General features: G+C 43.2%; 1 protein-coding gene across 1 annotated transcript in view; it reads left to right on the top strand.

Annotated features, from left to right (window-relative positions):
• The window catches only part of adam12b (ADAM metallopeptidase domain 12b), a gene marked incomplete at both ends in the record, with an annotated part of 157,014 nt that overhangs the window by 54,942 nt on the left and 79,576 nt on the right, over positions 1-22,496 (top strand). Inside the window, 3 exons of the mRNA XM_080740712.1 lie at positions 14,227-14,305; positions 18,942-19,018; positions 21,298-21,487. Coding sequence (XP_080596838.1) covers positions 14,227-14,305; positions 18,942-19,018; positions 21,298-21,487 — 346 coding nt within the window. The remainder of the gene's footprint in view (positions 1-14,226; positions 14,306-18,941; positions 19,019-21,297; positions 21,488-22,496) is intronic.

Raw genomic sequence — 22,496 nt, 5'->3', positions numbered from 1 at the left:
GCAGCTACCCCACACCTGGTTAGCAATTGTTTTTTTGATAGTTTACAACCGACGCAGTTGTCACATTAACGCCCAGCGACCGCATTGTGTCAGCACTTGCACCGATCTGTGTGTGCCAATGGGTGTGTTGGTCTTAAAATGAGGTGTGGTCAGATACATTGTTGGCATATTGCTATTTTAGCTGGAGTGAAAAAAGTAATAATTGCCTTAAACCAGCTCTGACCTGGTCTATACAGTAGTCTCCCACAGTCCCCCAGTGCAGTGTTTACCAGCTGTTTAAAGAACACATACGCATTAGATGGTAGATTGCCCCACAGTTTATAGGCTGCCTGGTGGGTTTCCAAGGCACAACTTGCAATCAAAATCCATCCAAACTCAACACAACACTCATTCAACATGGTAGATTGACATTGCTTAGAGACTGAGCATTGAGGTCAAAAAAATAATTAATGATCCATGCCAGATTATTATCCATATATTGCATTGGCACCAGCCAATTTGCCGTGCCGGGAGACCCGCAGAAACGTAAATCGTTTTCGTGCTCAGAAACGGCAGATAAACAATTTTTCAAGCACTGACTTTTCATTATTTCTATTAATAAGAATACGACTGATAAGAAAAGTTTAAAAGTAGCCGTTGCTATCTTTGCATGGAGACGAGAGCGGTGAGGAGAGAGAGACGCAGAGAGAGAGAGGGATATACTGTACAAAGTTTATGATGTTATTTAAGTAAAACGCACTTTAGAAAATATGTTCAAATACCTCTTATCATGCAAGAATGTTTGTGAATCTCTGCTCAACGTACAGCAGTAACATATGCATTTTGGGGCTCCGGCGCGTGTGTGCAGCGTCCCTGACTCCACTGTCATGCTTTAAACAGTGTTTTAAATAAACAACCTAACTGAGAATGAGCATGTGATTATTACATTGATATGTCGAGATATGACAGATGTCTGTCTCTATTGGACATAAATGAGGAGACTTACTGGACAAAGTGTGGTTCTGACGAGCACGTCCACTGCAGGTGGTAAACCTCTCATTTCCACTTGATGTTTCACTAGACTGTTCAACAAAATCTTGGAAGGCGAGAACCTTTTGTATACATTTTTTGTCTTAGATTGACTGACCTAGTGCTTAAGAGAGGTGAAAAGGAGAGGGCAGGCAGAGTGAAACGGATGGAGGAAAGTGTCAGGAGTTATCTGTGACAGAAAGATACCAGCAAGAGTGAGAGACAAGATGTATAGGATGGTAGTGGGACCAGCCATGCTGCACTAGCCTGATTTCAGACTCAGCTCACGCTTTAGTCTGAAACTGTGCCCTATTCTGAAAGATTTACGGGGAGGGACTTTTTTGCGAGCGTGAACGCATGACCGTGCGCGAGTGATCGCAACGCACGGTGATCACGGTCGCGGCGTGTGTGTGTTTCTGTGTGTTTCTGTCTGTGCCAGTGACTGCTTCCACACAGAACTGCGACCAGAAACATGTAATCAACATTAACAGCTTGGTGAAATCAGCGCACACGCGTGGTGCCTGGTGTGTGAACTTCATTTGAATTGTTTCAACTGCTGCGCGGATTGGATATTCGTTAAACCCACCCCCACCCCCCGCGCTCATTGGAGGAGCCGCAGTTTTTGGTTTGCTAAACTGCCGATTCATGTACTCAGCTCCTGACCAGAGAAACAGTCCACTCTGAGAGTGGGCAGGGTCTATGGGCTGGAACCAGGCTAATGCTGCATGGCTTGGAAACGGTGGCGCTGGCGAAAAGACAGGAGGCGGAGCTAGAGGTGGCTTAATTAAGGATGCTACGATTCCAGGAAGGACATGATCAGCAATGTCTTCATTAAGAGTGTCAGGCCAAGTTAGAAAGTTTGGGGATAAAGCAAAAGAGGCGAGGTTGAGATGGTTTGGACAGGATGTGAAAAGGAGGGAGGAGGGGTACGCTGGGAGAAGGATGCTGAAGATGGAACTGCCAGGAAGAAGAGGAAGGCCATAGAGGAGGTGTATGGATGGATGCGGTGAGAGACGACTTGCAGGTGGCAGGAGTTACAGAGAAAGACGCAGAAAACTGAACCACATGTAGGGCTGTCACAATTATTACATAATCGTCTAATCGCAATTATTTGTCATAATCGCGATTATTTTTCATAATAATGTTCATATATATTTTTTTTAAGTGAAAGATAGTGGAAATAGCAGATCTACAAGCTCACAACGCGTCGCGATGCGACGCGTTGTGAGCTTGTAGATCGGCTATTTCCACTATCAATGTTCTTTTTGAAGTATAAAGTTGTCAAAAATTTCAGTACTTTCTTTGTATATTTAGATTATGTGTCATATCTACCGTGTGCAACTTCAAAGCCTAAAAGCCAAACAGAAATGTAATTGTCAACGACAAAGATACAATTAAATCGTTAATCGCAAATTATTTCAGTGATAATTAATCGTCATGTAAAATGTCATAATCGTGACAGCCCTAACCACATGATGATCTGCTGTGGCGACCCTGATGGGATTTAGCCTGAAAGAAGACGTTTAAGTGAGAGGAGAGCTTTTGTTTCCCCCGAGTCTTCCTGACACCATTGTATCACATTATTAATGCTGCTCCCATAGATGGTCACTTGCTTTTACTTTGCACATGAACAGATCTGTTTCCTCGGCAGAAAGGCCTCCACGTCTCCTCCAACTTGAGAAATCTGTCATTTACATAAACAAATTGCCAAGTGCAGGAGCACCCAACTCTTAAAGGGAATGGAAGATGAGTCTCTGATTGGTATAATGTATTCGATACCAAAAACACACTCATGACTAATTCATAGATTGAATACAAATCGGAGTTTGACACTCCCCCAAGGCGCAGCTTTAGACCATGTGCTACCTTGCACCATAGATGGTCTAATTAGGTCTCTCAGAGTTACAAATGGATAAATTAGTCTAACGTTGAGGATTTCACTGTGTACATTCAAGTCCCTTAGAGCCTGCATTTGGAGTTGTATTTTCATCTTAGTCGTCAGAAAACGAGTCAAGAAGGGATCCCGATTTGAGGGAGAGTCAAGGGTCAGTGGGTGTAGCTCAAATAGGTCTGATATGTGGCCTGAAAGATTTATGACGGCACTCGTGTTCTCATGGATGCAGTGTTTTTTGAGCGAGAGAGAGTCAGAGAAAGAGAGAGAGACATATCACTATCTCTCGCTCGCCTCTGTGATTCATTGCTAACGACGGCCCTCTGCTTTCTATTCCAAAGAGGCTTGTTTGTTTTTTCGGCTCTCCCTGGTGTTTGTCTTTCTGAAGTGATGGACTGCCAGCCTTGGCTCAGTCTGCACCAGCCTTGGGCACCACATGACACACACACAGCTGCCAGGCAAGATCCTGAGATCCGGGAGTATATAGAAGCTGTGCTCACTAACGACTTAGAAGACTGTGTGTGTGTGTGTGTGTGTGTGTGTGTGTGTGTGTGTGTGTGTGTGTGTGTGTGTGTGTGTGTGTGTGTGTGTGTGTGTGTGTGTGTGTGTGTGTGTGTGTGTGTGTGTGTGTGTGTGTGTGTGTGTGTGAGAGAGTGTGTGAGAGAACATTGTTGATGCTATCATCACCTGCAGCGGTCAGCCAGCTTGGCGAATGTGCAGTATGTTCTCTTGCCGGCTTTCCTATCTGGTGCGATATGGTGTCAAAACAAACGTCAGGATTTACGAGGGAAGCACGCCTCACGTGTTCCGAGTCAAAAGTTTGTGCAAGTTAACGAAGGAGTTCATACGCGGCTGCCGATAACCACAACTCTGAGGTGACGCGGGGTCGTTGACGAGACCTGCTCTCAGTGTACGTGACTAATCTCTCATGGAGCCGGGGTAGAAGAGTGAAGGAGCACTGCTCTGTAATTCTTTAACTCAGGGGATTTCTTTCCTTTTGCTATCCGTTCCCACTCTCTTTCCTCTCTCCCTCTTTGTGTGTCTCTGTCTGTCTGTCTGTCTCTCTCTCCCTTCTCCATCTCTCTCTCTCTCTCTCTCAATCCCTCTCTCTCCTCCTCTCTCTCTCCCTCTTCCTTTGGCTTCATGCACTACAGTGCTCCCACCAGATCGGAGCCTAAGCTAAAGGGACACGGTGCTATATGTAAATCAATTTGGAGCGCAGCCGTGTGTGTGGAAATAGAATTAGAGCTGTCGACTGGAGCCAGGCCCCTCTCCCTCTCTCGTACTGTAATATTCTGCACTTTCTCCCTTATACCAGCAATGCCGTAAGAAGTGTTTTGTGTGTACGTAGGTGTGCGTGCACTGTAAATGTGTATTGCAACCTCTGTACTGTACATACGGTACAGTAGTGTGTGTGTGTGTGTGTTTGTGTGTGTGTGTGTGTGTGTGTGTGTGTGTGTGTGTGTGTGTGACTGTGTGTGTGCGCTTGTCTGTGTGCATGCTTGTGTGAAATGAAATCACCAAAGTGAAGGATTTCTTCTTTCTGTTTTTTCCAAAGGAGCATGGAGAATGCAAGGAGAGGCACTGGATTACTCTCAAATGGTTTCATGCTCAGGGGGAGCTGGGTCATGGTGAATTACTGCACAAAAGCATAGAGTCACGTGTGTTCAAAACGAGGCCCAGCTTTTTTCAATTTACATGGGCCGTTATGTTCTACGCGCGGCATGGGAGTTGATGTCCATGTCACTCATGCATGTGATGTCAGAAGTCGTCTACCCTCTGACTAAGGAGATAGTGAGCAGTCGAAGAAGTACTCCAAAAAGTAACAATAACACTATGTGGACATTTTTACAAGTACAGGAGTCCCGCATTCAACATACTGTATTACTTAGTAAAGTACAAAAGTATTGGCATCAAACTGTACTCTCGGCAGCAAATTAAAAGTTCTCAGATAAAGAAAATAGCAAAATTTGCAGATCTAAAAGCTCTGTGTGTGTGTGCACACGTGTGTACACAAATAATGCTTTTACATTTTGTCAAAACCGCATTACAGTTTGGCTTCTGGCTTCTTAGTTAAAGTATGTGTTAAAGTCATATACATTCTGATGAGCAGTTGGTGTAGGAGGTTCTCACGTCATTAAGAAAAACAGTATTTTCTGTCTCCTTGAGGCGCTGCTAAAGAGATCCTCATTTATCACTATTAACCTGTGCAGCTATCACTGAATGGCTAATTAGATGTTAGCCTGTTGTTTATTGAAACGCAACGCACTCTGTGGAGGCCAGAATCGATGGTTGATTGATTCAAGCAAATTTGCCTAACAAACTGTTGTATATTTTAAAGGGGTATCCTAATAATTTAGCTCTTCTAATGGAGTGAAACAGAGATATATGTATGTCAATGTCCTACCCTTGCACCGAATGACAGTTTGATGCACCTCAATCATCACCAAAGGCCAAAATAGTGACCCAGTTTGTCTTTGTGGAAACCACAGTGGTTTCATTTATAAACAATGATCCATGCACCATTCCCACCAGAAATAAGTCAGACTCAGAGCACCATTTTTAGTCAGGCTGACTCTGCTACAGTATGAGATCAAAGTCTATGAAACAGCTTTGAAGTCACCCTCAATCTAAATGGCATTTGGTTGACTGTCTCTCAAGACAGACTGTTGTCTGACACAATTTTCAAACGCTTCCGTCATACAACTGTACAACAGAAGCGCTGAAACAGTTCAAGGCTGTAAAGCGGATGTTCGCCTCCCCATCCCCCCTCTGCCGTATCGTCATTGCAGTTGCGGAAATAATTCCTACTGTAAATCAATTGAGTCTAAACATATATAGCTTGCTGCTTAGCAGAAATGGAAATTCAAAAATAATATATTTTATATTTTATTTTCGTCAACGGAAATGACAAACGATAGCAACTTCCTTTGTACCGCTTTCAGGAGTAATTAAAGACTACTGTATATAGCATTCGAAGATTGTGGAATAGTTGCCTGGTTGAGAGACTATAGTTGACTGTTAGACCCTCTAAACACAAAGTTGATGATCCTGCTAGCAGCCATTGTTGCGCCCCAAGTGTTGGGGCTTAACTGTTCTGGTATCCAAGAAAATCTCTTCCATTCTGGTCGCCTGGGAATGGGAAGGTTCCCGGCTCCTTGAGCAAGACATGTTTAGTTGCTCTCTCAGGCACTGTTCATGAGCGGCCAACTGCTGTTAAAAATGAGCTGAAATGAAAAAAATATGTTTTTCACACTTTTCGAGCCTATCCGTGGTCACGATGGGGACATTAACTATACATGCCAAAACAATTGGGAGGGATTAAAGTCCTTCAAATTCATGGCCAATATTTTATTGCCCTTTTTATCAAGAAGCATGTACAACACGATCATTGTTGCTGCTGGTGACTCCATTCCTGCCATCACCAATGCCATCAATGGAAACATTGCGACAAGAGAATGAGAGAGAACCCGAGAAATGACAATATATTGACATACTGTAATATATGGTGTGGGTGTGTTTGTATAATTAATGGTGCTGTAGATGGACTCTAATACAGTAATTATAGCCTACATTGTGGGTGTGTTTGTTTGACCTGAGGGACAGAGAGTGGAGTGCGTGCGTGTGTGTGTGTGTGTGTGTGTGTGTGTGTGCGTGTGCGTGTGCGTGTGCGTGTACGTGTACATGCGAGAGAGGCACCGAGGGAGGGAAAAAGAAAGATGAGCAATCAATTATTATGAAACATCTCTCAGCATTTCACTCCTGGTTATGTATACTGTACTGTATTGATACTCTGATAATATTTAGGATAACATGGGACTAGAAGCCCTTTCTAATCCATTTCAAGGTTTCAGAATCCTCCCCCAGGAGAATAGTAGCCCTAGGTTATGCAATGCCACACATCCGCTCCGTCCATAGACTGATACGTCTGTTGTTTTTGGTATAATTGGAGGTTGTCTGCACTTATTGCTGTCCAAACGCTGTCACATTTTATTTTTTAATACTGTATTGAACTGATACTGCATTTATGGGGACCGTACCTATGTTCCCCAGGTTCTGTGTTCCCCACTTTCCCCCCCAAAAAAGGTTCTATGTTCCCCGCTTACCCAAAAAAGGTCCTATGTTCCCCAGGTTCTATGTTCCCCAGTTACCCCCACAAAAAAGTTTCTATGTTCCCTGCTCAACTAAAAAAAGGTTCTATGTTTCCCGCTCAACTAAAAAAAGGTTCTATGTTCCCCGCTCATCCAAAAATGCAAAACTCATAACTCATAAACATAACTCTATAACACACACAATGGAACATAATGGGGAAAAATTACGAAAATACTAGTGGGTCAGGGGGGAAATAGGGACATTGGGCACCATATTTGTATTATGACTGGGCATCTGGAAAAGTAGGCACTTAGGGATGGAGACATCTGGGCAGTGGGCACTAGGGGCACTTGGACAACTGGACGTGTGGGCACCTAAATTTGGATTGCCCACATGTTCTTAGTGCCCAGATGTCCCACCATTTCCTGCATTTGAGTTGGGAACATATAGGCCTACCTTTTTGGGGGGTGGGGAACATAGATCCTTTTTTGTTTGAGAGGGGAACATAAAACCTTTTTTGGTGGAGGGTGGGTGGGGAACTGGGGGAACACAGGGAGGGACCCCATTTGGGATACTGTTTTTTTAACACACTACATTATTAATTAAGTGTGGACTGCCAGGCCTTTTTTTTCAGTTCAGTTGTAACCATCTGATATTTATCCATCTATCGGCCGCCCGCACGCCTACCCGACCGACTGTACTATCAGTCGATCGATCGATCAACAATGACTTGACTTCCCCCCACGTCTGACCTCACTGACAGTCAGGGGAATGTCAGAAAAGGCAGGGTAAGCTGTAGTCAGACACACATTACACACATCCATGACCTACTAATACACCAAGGAACCTTTGCCAAGGAGTTGATTACAGCCAGATTCCATAATGTCAAGCCAGTGGCTTCAAAACAGTATGGCACAGCAACAAGGGCCACTATGCAATAAGCCAGCTTTAAACAGCCACCCCCAAAGACCAACTTTGTAGAATTTTCTTGGAATTAGCATTTGCATGACACAAATCCGGTCTGAAGTCCAAACACGACCTCTAGGGCAGCAATCTTAATTTGCAATCTGTTCAATGTAAGGGAGCAGCGGATGTCGACTTTATTTCTGCCAAAATGCGACATGGATAACATTTGATGCAGTTGAAATGGAAAAACACATAACCACTTACGGACTATTTTATTCTTAGGCTATTTGAAAATAGCAGATCTACAAGCTCACAACGCGTCACATCATAATGCGTTATGAGCTTGCACACCAATTATAAGAGCAACCTGGTGCGTTTGTATGGCTTTTAAAGGTTTTCTGATTATCAGCTTTTGGTGAAACATGTTTGCTCAGGACAAGTACACAATTCCATAAGCAGTCTGGGCCAGTCTTGATTAGACATTGAAGAGCAGCTATGATCGATTATACGTACCAGGAAAATTGCAATTGCGTGTCCATTCCAATAATGTCAACATTGGGGGTAAAAGCAAACGTAAGCCCACATTGTTTTATGCTTCATTCACTCAGTACAAGAATAGATGTGCATTAATGCTTACATTGTTTGAAAGGACCCAGGACAAATAATTTGACTTATAATACTTTCTATGCAAATAGCTTTGCATAGAAAAGGGTAAAGGCTAGTTATAAGCACCCAACTAAACTTCCAAAGTAATAGCTTCATATCCACCTACTTTGCTGGGGGATCCGATAATTGTGACCGCAGGGAGCAGTTTGTTGTGAAAACCTGCAGCAGTTGTGTCACACTGTCACGCTAAGCTGTTACTGTTGCCTGTCACACTGTGACAGCCTGTCACAACCACACCCTATGCTCTTTTACACCTCCTACAGGCGCTTGCTGTAACTAGACCCGTAATCAGTGTTAAGCCTGTTCAGTTGTGGTAGATCAGCTCAATTGTCCAGCACACCTGAAACTCAGTTTGGCTGGGTGTCTCAAAGTGTACAGATCTCCTTTGCCCTTTTCCTCCTCACGTGTGCATTGAAGAGCCTTTGCTTGTAAGTTTACATGAAATTATGCTCGCATGCACGCAATATTTATCGTCAGTTAATGTCTGCCCCCACCATGTCTCATATGCATATGTATATATGTTGACGTCTTTCTTTTTTGCCATTTAAAAAAAAATTATGTAGGCCTAAGTCTAAATAGTCAAATTAGCTGGTCGCTACTCGACCTTAGGGAGTGTTACTTGTGCTTATTGCTATGGCCACCATTCATTCTTATAACCACTGCATCTAATGCCATTTAATGATAGCTAAAGATAGCCAAGGTAAACATAATTAACCAACATATAACTTTTGTGTTAGCGTTACCTTGACTCCATGCATGCTGGGTTTCTGCCAGGCTTCTATGTACATAAATAGCACAGTCACCTCAGTAGCTGCAGTGGTGGCAGTAAAATGAACCAGTCACAGTAAAAGTGCAGTATAATACTGAAAAATTGCTGTAAAACTCTGAAATGGCAGTACAGAATGTTTATGGAATCTGGTCCATTTCTGCAAACTGTAATTCTGTTAAAGTTTATATCATATAAAAGATATATAGATATAATGTGTATGATATAGTCGCTGTCAGGTGAAAACCTTGTAAGTCCAAATTGTTATTATTATCTTTAAAGCATTTTAAAGTAGTGAAAATTGCCGATCTGTAAGTAGACAACGCCTCATGCTTGTAGATCTGCTATTTTCACTACTTTTGTGTGCCACCCTCTTGTATGATGAAGTAGGGCTTTAATTTAGAAAAAAACATACACATTTGAAACTTGGAGAAGGTTTCTGCATGACAACAACGATATATTGACATATATGATATATTTATGAGTTCAGTCTCATGTACCTTTTGGATTGAGTCCTGATTCTCCTACTAATAGCCCAGGGGTCTTCAACATTTTCAGGCCAAGGACCCCTTAGTTGAGAGAGAGATGAAGCAGGGCCAGGGACCCCCACAACCTGTTCATAGATTCCATTTAGTTTCATCGCTTGGCAGAAAAATCGTCAGTGTATTTTGGATTTATGTCAATTCGTGTTTTCAGATATTTAACCACTTGAACTGTCAATACTTCTCCCCTCTACACCAAACTTCTTTGCCAAAAATAGCAGATCTACAACTCACAACACCTCGCAGCGTGAGGTGTTGTGAGCTTGTAGATCTGCTATTTTTGGCTAAAGTTCTCAGAATCTGGTTAAGAATGTGGTTAAAAAGGAGATTTTCTTTCTATCACACAAAGATTTGGAGGACCCCTGTAGTAACTCTGAGTCTGAGGACCCCCTACGACTCTATTTTGTGTCTTATAGACCTTTATTGCGACCGTAGGTCGCTACTTACTGTAGAAACCACCACAAAGTGTAACTCCCTCCGTCTGTCTGTCACACCTCACACGTCACACTCTTGCCCTGCTCATATCTCCGCAACCGTTGCCCCGATCCATGCCAAATTTTGCACACACGTTCCTTACCTGCCAAACTACAACCTCCAAGGACCCCCGGAGCTCCAGGGACCCCCAGGTCCCTGGGGGACCCCCAGATGTAAAAAATGACCAAATGTGCTAAACTGACCAAATGACCACCCCAACGGGGCTGCTCACGGGGAATTCCCGGGGACCACCCACTCCTGGTGCTCCAGAATGGATGCAAAAGTGGTGGCGCCCCCAGTGGAGGACCCCCTACACTACAGCTCACATAAAATGCCGTAACTCCGGCTAGGAGCGACCGGGACAGCCGGGGCCGGTACCTATTCGTCCGCCTTGCCGGCGCGGAGACCCCACCCCTCATTTCTCACATGGCCCTCTTCTAGCGCCACCATGAGGCCGATTCTTGCAAAACACATTTTTGGACACTGCTCCTACAATTTTTGCCCTAAAATCACGCAAATCGGTACACAGTATGTCTACACTCATCCCATCAACATGAATCTCTCCCATATAGCGCCACCTCCAGGCCGATTTTTAAAAACACATTTTTGGACACTGCTCCTACAGATTTTGCCCTCAAATCACGAAAATCACTACACAGTATGTCTACACTCATGTCATCAACATGGATCAGGAAGATTTTGGCAAAACACATTTTTGCCCTATTTGTGGAGATAAGTGACCTACGGTCGCTTATCTCCCGATTAGGGAGTCTTACTGGTGTACAAAACGATTAAGGGGGTTCCAGACGGTACGCGGTCACCGCTTCCTAGTAATTAATTTTCAATGGGAGGCGAGCGGGCGCAGTCCCACGAAGCGTGCTCGTTCGTGCATGCACACGCGGGCGGCGAGAGGTGGATTGTGTTCGTCTTTGTGAATTACCGCACAGCGTTTACTCACTGAGCAAGTGTGTTTGTGTCTCACCGCGACGCGGACGCCGCTGATCCTAGCGGGAGACCCTACGTCAACCGCTGCTCATTTGAAGGGCCCTTTAGTCGGAATATTCACATTAAAATACAGAATCTGATTTGACCATTTAAATTCGGGTACAGTGGGATAGCACAGGACACTGCATGGCATGCAGCACCACCATCATTTCTGCATGCCTTAATGTATTTCATGTCCATTCAGAGCACAGCTTTTCCTAAGAGTGTCGTTCTATACTTTTCTGTGTCTATGCAAGGAACACTTATAGCAGCTGTCTAGTCCCAGCCAATCAGTAAGAGAAACTCTAATGGACTAACTGTATGGAAATGCATTTAGCCAGATGTTGCACTCTGATGTAGGTCCCCAGTGTCACACATTTTAAATGAGGCATAGGCTACTAAGCCTTCAGAGTGATTACTGGCTGCTAGCTTATCAGATTTGGTCAAGTGGTTGCTAATGGCATGATAAGGCACATTAAGGCTATAATGGATATTTAATGAAATAAAATCAAGTCAAGCTAGGGTCTTCTCTTGATCATCCCACGGAGTAGGGCTTGGCGATAAGGACGAAATCCAATATGATAATATTTTTGACCCAGTACCTCTATAACGATGTTTTGATGATAATAAAGTTTTTCTTTTGTGTTTTTTTTATGAGAATGCATAGACATTGATACATTTGAATTTTATATCTGTATCTGAAAGGGAGGGAGAGATGAGTGTATGGCACGCTTTTTTGTTTGGGCTTGAGCAATGATATGAGTATTCAGCAGCGAGTGTATGAGTCTAATTGTGGGATTGGTGATTAAAAAAGACAAAACCTACAGTATGTCCACATGACAAAATGACGATATCAAAGGTATCCAAGACTAATTCCCGAAGTGGGTGCCGTGATGCCAGTCCAGGGTTGCCTCAGAATACTTTGGTAATATTTGGAATGCATTCATATCACTTCAGTTTAACCACTTAGACCCTCTATGCTTATAAAACAGTCCTGATTTAACATGGCGCATTGTGAGCTTGTAGATCGGCTATTTTTGGTGAACCTTCGCCCCCAGAATAGGGATGCTGGAATTCAAGTAGTTAAACGTTATTTTCAATCTGTTCTAATGGAAACGGATAGTTCCCTGTGACATACCGTATCTAAGCTGGAAAGATGTGCATACGGTATGTACATAGCGTAATATGATACGATTATGATATAAGATTTAAAAAATGAACTGTAAAGGCCTGTCCATACTTTGACCGAAACCGCCGTTTTTGGTCAAAAGGTCCTTTTCGACCATAAAATGATATCCCTCGGGACTTCTGAAAAGCATTGGACCGAACGAGAGTTCGGAAATTTGCACGTCGGAAAACACAACTCACCGAACATTTCGGTCGAAGTATGGAGAGGCCTTAATTCAGGGGTGCCGTGGATAACAAGGTTATTTACAGGTCAAAAACCCCTGATGTAGTCTTTATTGCCCAGCCCTAGTACCATGGAGTACAGCTCTATAGGTGAAAGTACACACACATCAAACACAAGATAAAAGTGCTCGGCTCAACTATCGAACACTCCTGAAGAATGAAGAAGTGAGTGTGATGCTATTGGACTTTACTCACCTCTAATGTTGGATGTTGGTCCAGGCAGGCTGTGTGGGGTTGGCAGTGCACTGTGGGATACGAACGCTCCCCGCCGGGACATGGACGCATGCCTTCCATTTTTCAAATCCGTCTCCATCCCCTCTGTCGATGTGCCTCCTCTGAATTAATGATGTTTTTTTTACGTCGTAAAAGAGGCAGATGGTCTTATTTTTCTCCCGCCGATCATAACATGTTCCCTCAAAACTTTCCCGCAGCCTGTTTAGTTTTTTCTTAGCAAGTGTAGTATATGCAAATGCTATTAGTTTATGTAGTGTTTGCGGCATTGTGTGGTCGACGTTTGTATGTCGTTACATTTACCAGGTTTCGGTGTCCATTCTCCATTGACATAATTTCTTTAGTCTGTCTTTTGTCTGTCATTGTATAGTCACTCATCACTCACATTTACACACGCATGCGGGCATGCGTGTGTAAATGTGAGACACACACACACACACACACACACACACACACACACACACACACACACAGATCGTTCCTCTTGACAACAGTGTGATTATGCAGCTGCAGAAATGTTTCTACCGATCCATTGACAAGTCCCTAGGGGGCTGGACTTACTACAGTATGTCCATCATCTGCTCGTGGCCTGTTGTGGATTAATGCAGTCGCACGCACACACGCACACGCACACACACACACGCACACACACACACACACACACACACACACACACACACACACACACACACACACACACGCTTAGTTTTCATAGGTTGTGGGGACATTACATAGACTTCCATTCATTTCCTCTATCCCTAACCCTAATCCTAACCCTAACCCTAACCCTAACCCTAAACCTAACCCAAACCGTTGTGGGGACCTACTATTTGGTCCCCACAATGTCTATTTCTCCAATTCTACTATACTTGTGGGGACATTTGGTCCTCACAAAGTAATAAAAACCTGTCCACATCCACACGCACACATGCACACGTGCACACGTGCACACAAATAGTTTTACTTATACATGCACACAAGTGTTCCCATGAAATCTGAAGTCTCTCATACCCTCAGAATGTGTATTTCTAGCACAATATCCCCATATACCAAATACGTTTAGTCTGAAGTCTAAATATACTGTACTGTATGTAAGTCTGAATAGATGAAAGCCTAGCCTGTAAGTCCTGACTTTCCAGTGCCCTAAATAAGGCCCGTGCTTTTTTTTCACCCTCATACAAAGTATTTACAAGGTTGGGGGGGAATAAAACGACCCTGGTCTTTGACGTGTCTGTCTTTTTCTGCTTCTGTTTTAGGGGCCTATTTTCAAGCCGTTACACGGAGACACATTACCTGGAGGATGGGAGTGCGGTCACTGGTGCTCACAACTTTACGGTACGGTAGCAGTTGAGTGCATGTGACGTTTATGGTTGAGTTGACATGCAGGGGTGCGTATAGGCTTACTTTGTAAAAGCTGGCCCTTTAGGAAGGTCACAGAGGAGCTCTTTATTTCTTTTTTTTCCTTTTTTTTTTATTGTTTATGGTTTTGTTTGCTCAACGTTTCTCACATGTGGGTACAGACAGATATGCCATTTCAAAACTTCACACGTCCTGACATTGGCAAGACAGGAGATTTGCAGAACATTAAAGCCATACTATGTAACTTTTCCAATAAAACTAATCTTAAAATTGTCCTAACTATTAAATCGCTAAAGTTTTAGAATCCCAACTCCGTTAATTTCAGCCCCTAAAGCCTTCTGTAAATATGTTTTCTATGATGCTGGCCAGGGACCGGATTTCCCGGCAAAATTACGTCACCTGCATCATCCATATACGTTGTATATACGTTGGCCAATCACAGCGCCGATCATAAACTACCGGCCAATCACAGTGCGTCTTGCCGTCTCTTCAGGAAGTAGCTTCCATCAGCAACAGTGTTTACACTGGTGAAGGAATCTCCCCCAATCCTGGTCTAAAAATGACGGGAGACGGCTCTACGGATTCGTATCGGCAAGGCGGTCGCGCGGCCACATTCTGGTGGTCCGCGGCGACTCCGGGCAAACACCGGCCGAAAAAAGCAATACCGCTACTGACCAGTAGTTGAGCAACTTCCATAGTATAGCTTTAAGCTTATAGATCAGCTATTTTTGCTATTTTTATTACCTTCTCTGACTTCAAAGTTTAAATCTACCTATGAAGGTGGATTCTGCTTTTCAATGGGAATGGAGTGGTTTCTTGCCATTTGCGAGTTTCTGCAAAAATACGCTCCATTCTCCATAAAAAACAGAAAGGTAAAACAGGGAAAGAAACCTGTGGAAAAAATGCATTTGCAGGACAGTTCAGTAAAGAGAAGTAAATACCGAAGAGTTGAAAAGGCACATATGTATGTGTACCCCTAGAGGTATGCAGAGGTACTACAGGATCTTCTATTTTCACTACTTTTGTGCAATAAAAACTTATGAGGAAAAAAGTAAAACACTATAAACATGAACCTCTGATGTCTGTGCCTGTCGTCCCATTACCTCTTGTTTTTGATTTATTTTGTTTGATATCTCTGACTGTATATTGTCAATTGTCTATACTTTAGTTTTTAGTTTTTTTTTTTACTTTCTGAATTTCTATTTCAGTTTCTTTTTATGAAAGCTCGGACATTTAACTTTTTCAGTGCCAGATGTTGTTATTTATTATTGGGTTTTGTGCCAGCAAAAGCACCTTACCTTTGCGATGTTATAGACAAAGATGTATTATTATTTTTTTATTTTCTCCTTAAAGAGGTGTACCGTGGCTCTACCAGCAGTAGAGGGCAGCCTCATGCAAGAATTAATGTGAAAATGGCCCCAGTAGGCTCCTGTTCGTCAAGGCAGCTCAGTCGCTACAGAGCAATAGATCCAGAGGAAATCACATGGAAGTGTTTTGTTACTCCATTGATGCTAACGTCCAGTGGGTTTTTGAGAGTACTTTTACGGGAGCTGTCTCAACGGTACACACCCGCGCGACCCCTCATCAGTTTACAGACATCAAACCAAGGTACAAAAGAACGAGCCAAAGAACGTACAATTGGCATCGCGCCGCCGGGAAAAATGGGGCGAACGGGAACGTTCAAAGCGTTGATAGAGTTAAAACAAAGTGTGATTTTTATTTGCGGTAGAAACATAGGTCTAGACTGACTGTAACCCAAACATTTATCCAGACCACTGCTCACCTCCATATTTCTATGTCCATTTGGTTGTTTGGAACCATGAAAACAAATGATGCATCCTTCAACGGTGAACTTGAACAAAATAGTACATACAGTAGTAGTTGTTGTGTACTCTGTCTCTATCTCTGAGACAGAGTGATATTTTCTAGTAATGCTCTTACCTGAACCTGCCTTGACCTGCAGATCAACACATGGGACACGTGGGTTGTGGGTCGACCTGTGCATCCCTCCCCTTACACTCCAGTCTTGTTCTAGTAGATCGTCTAGTAGTAGATGCTCTCTTGTGAAGGATGATGCAAGGATGGCCTCACAAAATTACAGCCAGCAGACTTTTCACAACACAGGGCTCAAGACTAACATTTTACACTGGTGGCAGTGATGAGTTTCAGGCAGTAGCACATACATTGGTTGCATACATTTTTTATATGGTAATAAGGTGCAACAATGGATTTGTATTAACATACTGTAGCACCTTGTACTAATCAACCAATAAGACTCCCTAATCGGGAGATAAGCAACCGCCAGGTTGCTTATCTCCGTCTGCAAAAAGCAACCTCATGGTGGCGCTAGAAGAGGGGCATGTGAGAAATCAGGGGCGGAGGTTGTGGTTTGCCGGCCAAGGAGTATGTGTGCAAAGTTTGGCATGGATAGGGGCAACGGTGCCAGAGATAAGAGTAGGGCCAAAACTGTGACGTGACGGACAGACTGACGGCGGGACTGACTGACTGACAGACAGCCGAATGCATACTGTTCTGATTGCGCCTGTTGTTCCTCTATAAGTTGGAATCAGCTGCTGCTGGGTCTGGTCCAAAATGTATAGACATGCTTCATTATTCACTGAAGCATAACACTCTAGGTTGTAGGCTACTTTGCATGGAAGAAGGCCGTCATAGTGTAGGCTATTACTGTGTACCCCATGAAAGACAGAGAATGCCCTGCTGTCAGTGGCATGGTAAATAATCAACCAAAATGGACCAACTGTTTGACATAATAATATACAAGACACAACAAAAGTCAAGTGGCAGCAGTGCTGCCAATCTTTGCGGCACTGGACAAATGTACGGTCGCAAATGGCACCAAATATTTGGAATATAGAAAAGACACTAGTATAAGTGGTTAAAACATTTCTGAAGCTGTGCAGGGGCTGTGATTTGTGATTTATAAAACACAGTTAACTGTAGTTTTCTCCTTTGGCAGCTGAGTGAAAATGAAATCATGGCCTCATAACAGTGGGGGGAGGACAGTTTGACAGCATCCTGACAGCTTGGCGGGGGTGAACTACTTGATCATTTGGCACTGACTGACAATTCCATTCCCACAAAGCTTCGACAGTGTCCTCTACTTCCTTCCTTGCTTCCTTTCATTTAAAATGTGGGGGTGGTGCAAGCACCCGCAAAACACGCTTTCAAAAACATGTCAATGAGCGATGTCATCTCCCATGTCCACTTTGTGGGGGAAAAGTGTTGTCAAAACAAAATGTATTGTAATTATGCTGTATAATTTAATGTCTGTCAGGCATGTTGGAGCATCAAGTAAAAAGTCAACAATGCCACTGTTCAAGATGCATAAATAAAAACCTTTTTCATAGATATCCGGTTCGAAATGAAAACCCAAGGATAATCAGACTTGGTCCAAACAATCACACTGCTGTCCAAAGACAGTGTGATACCATGTGTCATTTGCCAAACAAAAACTTATTATCAGGACAGGAGAGACAAATCTATGGTTCACTGCAGCATAGATCAGGGTTTATTCATTCCGTCAGTCTTGGTGAGAGGACGCCAACACCTTGACAATGGTGAAAGTTAGAGTTAAAGTGTTGTATGGGAAATATTCTGTCGCAATGACGTGTCATACATTTTAGTCGTAATAGAAACAAATTGACCAAAAATATATTCTTTATATGGCTGCTCTGTTTTCAAGGTTAAGGTTTTAGCTCTCTGCCATTTGAAAGCGATATATATATTCTTTTTCTCTCCCCAGATGCATTGCTTTTCTCATTCGGGTGACCATTCTGTTTTTGTAGCATTATGTGGAAGGGGAAAAAAATAATAAAAAAAATACCATCCACAAGAATTTCCTCTGGCAGTTCAGTGTTGACACTTGGCATTTCTGGAACTGAGGAATAGCTAGCAGAGCGACAAATGGCAGTTGATGTTTGATGGTGTGGTGCAGACTTAAAAGAGTGCTGCTAGACAGTAAATGGACTTCTGTTTTGCCTCCAGACCAGACACTTCCCCCCTGCCGGTGCTCAGACAAGACAGCAGTCTCACTATGTCTCGATAACCTTAAATGGCCTCTCTTCATGCTTAGGTGCACTCGTTTGCATCGCCATTTTGTGGCCACTCCAGCAGAACAACAAAGGAAAAACTATTACTATTATTGCTGCCACCTTCCATTTATCTGTAGGTCACCTTTGTGTCCAGCTGTTTAGAGGTTACATTGATTTCAAAGAGCCTTGTTGGTATGGAGGAGGACAGAAGGGGAACATATTATTATTAAAGCAAATCTGAATGAATTGATCTTAATTTAGGCAGTGTCAGTGCAGTTGAGGGTATGTGTAAGTAGTGTTTCTCAAACTTTAAAATTTCAAGGTCTCCCCTTAACTCTGACAGTGTACAAGCGTGGAACCAAATGAACCCTGACGGGTTCATTTGGTTCCATTTGTACGCTGTCAGAGTTACAGACTTGTATGGGTCAATTTAGACCCCCATAAAGTAACCTAGAGAGTCCCTGAAATCCACTTTGAGAACCACTGGCATAAAGAAAGTGCCCATTGTCTTTCGTCGTCTGACATTGTCTGACTATAACGACATTGTTTATCTACTGCAGAATAACTGCTATTACCACGGAGAAGTGCAGGGACATCCAGAGTCTGATGTCATCCTCAGCGCCTGTTCCGGCCTACGGTAAGAAACGCATCGGTTTTCTGTTTCTTAATTGCTTACAGCTGTCTCCTCCTGTGATGTTTGTATTTGTACAAGTCAGTCCGCATGACCCTCGAGCTAGATCTATACTGAAAATAGCTTAAGTATGCCAAGCCCCTCAGTTGTGCTGTGCACTACTTCAAGGCTCTTGTCGCAAGTCCAGTACAAGTTGAAGGTGCCCTTATTGTAGAGAATAAAGGGCTGTATTTTGATTGTCTTAAGTACCAGCTCTTATGCCTTAACTTAAAGGCCTGTCTCCGACCACCAAACTTTTCGTCGGAGAGTTCCGACTTTCCAACATACAGTTTAACCAAAATCTAATTCGGGGTAATACTTTTCAGTGTCATTTTGTAATTGAACCGGACCTTTCTGACAAAAGGTTCGATGGTCGGAGACAGTATGGACAGGCCTTTAAGTTAAGGCATAAGAGCTGGTACTTAAGACAATCAAAATAGAGCCCTAACAATGCCAACGTGTTTATATTATATGGAAGAGCCTGAGGAGAGAGCGGTCATCTGACACTGTTCAGTTAGCTACTGTATGTCAGGGCCACAAGATATATGAAGCAGTGGTGTACAGTAACTAAGTACACTTAAAGGACGACTTCACCACTTTTCAACCTATCTTCATATATTTGGTACTCACTAATGTTCACGGTAAGATAGCATTTATTTTTTACTCGGTCTGTGTCTCTTAGGAGGGCTGTGGGCACTTCAGAAATCCGTATCAATATTACATCAAATATCCAAATATTGAATGAAGCAAATTAAAATCTGTTCAGGACGTTCATAAAAGCCTGATTAGATGATAAAATGACCAAATGTTTTTTTTTTTTTAAGTGGAATATCCCTTTAAAGTGGTTCAATCAAATCTAAAGTGACACAGATTTGTGCTCAAGTCTAAATGGGCTAGTGGCCACGAAGTCAGGATCTCTCGCGGCACGACGTAAACTAAACTAACCGAAGCGGCCTGGTGGTCACCCCTCCTCTTCTGTATGTTAAGCTGAATATTCGTAATGATCTGCACTCGTCTTCTCTCATAATGGCACCTACGCTGTCTGCCACTAACGGCCACCTGCTAGCTAACGAAGTGGGTTTTGGGCATTAACAAAAAAGCTTGTAGATGCACGGTCATCTGCTGCTTAATTACCCTAACAATGTGGATGCATTATGGGAACGAGAGAATGTTCAGGATCCCATGACATCCTTTTAATGGCGCAATAAAAGCTAATGGAAAGGAACATTAAGGTTGTCGTGGATTTGTGATTAATTTTATTTTTAATAGGTGTGCATATTAAAACCTGACTTTAAGTGAATAATCGATGCAGACAGGCTTGCTTTACTGTAATAACGGAGCCATTTATGAAGGTGAAAGTGTTTTTTTATTTTTTATTTTTTTGCACGCCAGACTGTGTAACCCCTCAGAACGACAGCTGCTGGAGGAGCAATGTGTGGCTTGGCCGTAGCGCCAAGACAAATTGTTTCATAGTTTTAGTTGGCCTCTGTGACTCTGTCGGGAGCAGCACAGCCCACTGTTAGTGAGTTGACTCAGTGAGGAGAAAATGTGTGTCAGCCCGTCGCATGTTCCATATTCAGGGGTCGCGTACCAATCTCCAATCTAATTCTCAATTACCGTTATCGGGTCAACATCATCAGAACCCGGTGTGTGCAGGGGCGTCACAAGGGGTAGGAAAGTGGGACTGAGTTACCAGGGCCCAAGGTGGTGGAGGGACCTTAATTATTTTATACTTTAGCTATTGAAAAATAGCAGATATACAAGCTCACAGCGCGGCACCGAGTGCCGCGCTGCAAGCTTGTAGATATGCTATTTTTGAAAAGTCGTGAAAATGTGTGCAAATCTTTGAATATGTGTATTTTTTGAGCGAACATTTGTAACTCAAATTTTGCTTCTGGGGGGTCCCTGGAACTCAATATTTTGAGATGGGGTTCCGTGGCCAAATACATACCATTTTGGGGGTCCTTCACATGAAAAGGTTTTGAGCTCCACTGACATAGAAACATAGGTTTTTCAAAATATTAAAAGATTTTCATGATTTTTCAAAAATAGCAGATCTACAAGCTCGCAGCGCGGCACTCGGTGCCGCGCTGTGAGCTTGTATATCTGCTATTTTTCAATAGTTAAAGCACAGGGCCCCCGAAGTGAATCCTTGTACCCAGGGCCCAGAATTTGGTGCGACGCCCCTGGGTGTGTGTCACTAGATTGGTTACACTTTCAAGTGCTTTGTGTCATTATCTCGACAGGGGTTTCATCGCACTCGAAAACAAGACATTTATCCTGGAGCCGGTGTCTGGCTCTGATGACGGTACCCATCTCATTTACCGAGGGGATCAGCTAAACCTGACCCCCGGGACCTGTGGCCATGGTTTCAACATGTCCTCCGTCACACCTGACAACCACCCCAGAAGCCCCTTCCAGTCCTTCAGCACCAGGGTGAGATCAGATGTTCCTCTTATACTGCAAGCTTTTAATGTGAAAACCAGACATGTATACATTTCACTGCAGTACTACTATCATAAAACATGAAGGGTTTTTGTGGGGTTTCTTTTTTTTTCTTTTTCTTTTTTTTTTTACTGTTGTTTGGCATTGTAGGTGTCAAACCTGGGGATTTACAAGGTCAATGGGACCAATTATTTTCATATCAGAGAATGGCCTGAAGGTCTGGCCTTGCGTTTGACACTACTTTTATCTGGGTTCTGAGCCCAGTTTCATTTTTTTGGCCCATGTTTTCCACTTCACAGGGTGGAGGGGTGGTGGAGGGGTGGCTCCATCTGTCCTTAGCATCCCAGTTCTCCCTTTGGCCAGGGGAGATGAACATTTTGACGTTTCATATTTTTACGTTTAAGGCCTTTCTTTAAATCCCAGAGTCATTTACATTCATACATTTAGTATGTGGCTTAAATTCCTGCCTAGGATTATGAGAGAGAGAGAGAGAGAGAGAGAGAGAGAGAGAGAGAGAGAGAGAGAGCGAGAGCGAGAGCGAGAGCGAGAGCGAGAGCGAGAGAGAGAGAGAGAGAGAGAGAGAGAGAGAGAGGCATGTGCAAAGAAACTGCTATAAGAGTGAGATAGGATTATTTCCATTGTGAGATTATATTCGAATGCGTTGAGGAGAGAGGTATGGGGATGGCATGTACGGTATTTCAAAGTTTGCGAGGGGAAAGGGGGAATATGTGTCTCGACTTTAGCAGATTTTAAAGCAATACTTCTGCCTTGGGTGGACTGGACCTCAGAATAAATAAAAAAAAATCCTTCAACATGTTTCTCTGGGTCCAAATATGAATTGTATGATTTTACTATATATAATACCTTACAGCCCTTATCTGTGCAGTGTGCCACGAAATATGATGAAATTGCAGGTTGTGCTGTACCAGCCTCCACTTATAGTGATTTGTCTGTTCTAGTTGCTTGGTTTTTATCACGAGGTTTACTATACTCACAGAAA

The sequence above is a fragment of the Nannobrachium achirus genome (assembly GCF_963921795.1).
Source record: "Nannobrachium achirus genome assembly, chromosome: 13".
Taxonomy (NCBI): Eukaryota; Metazoa; Chordata; class Actinopteri; order Myctophiformes; family Myctophidae; genus Nannobrachium; species Nannobrachium achirus.
This window is presented reverse-complemented; position numbering and strand designations above follow the sequence as displayed.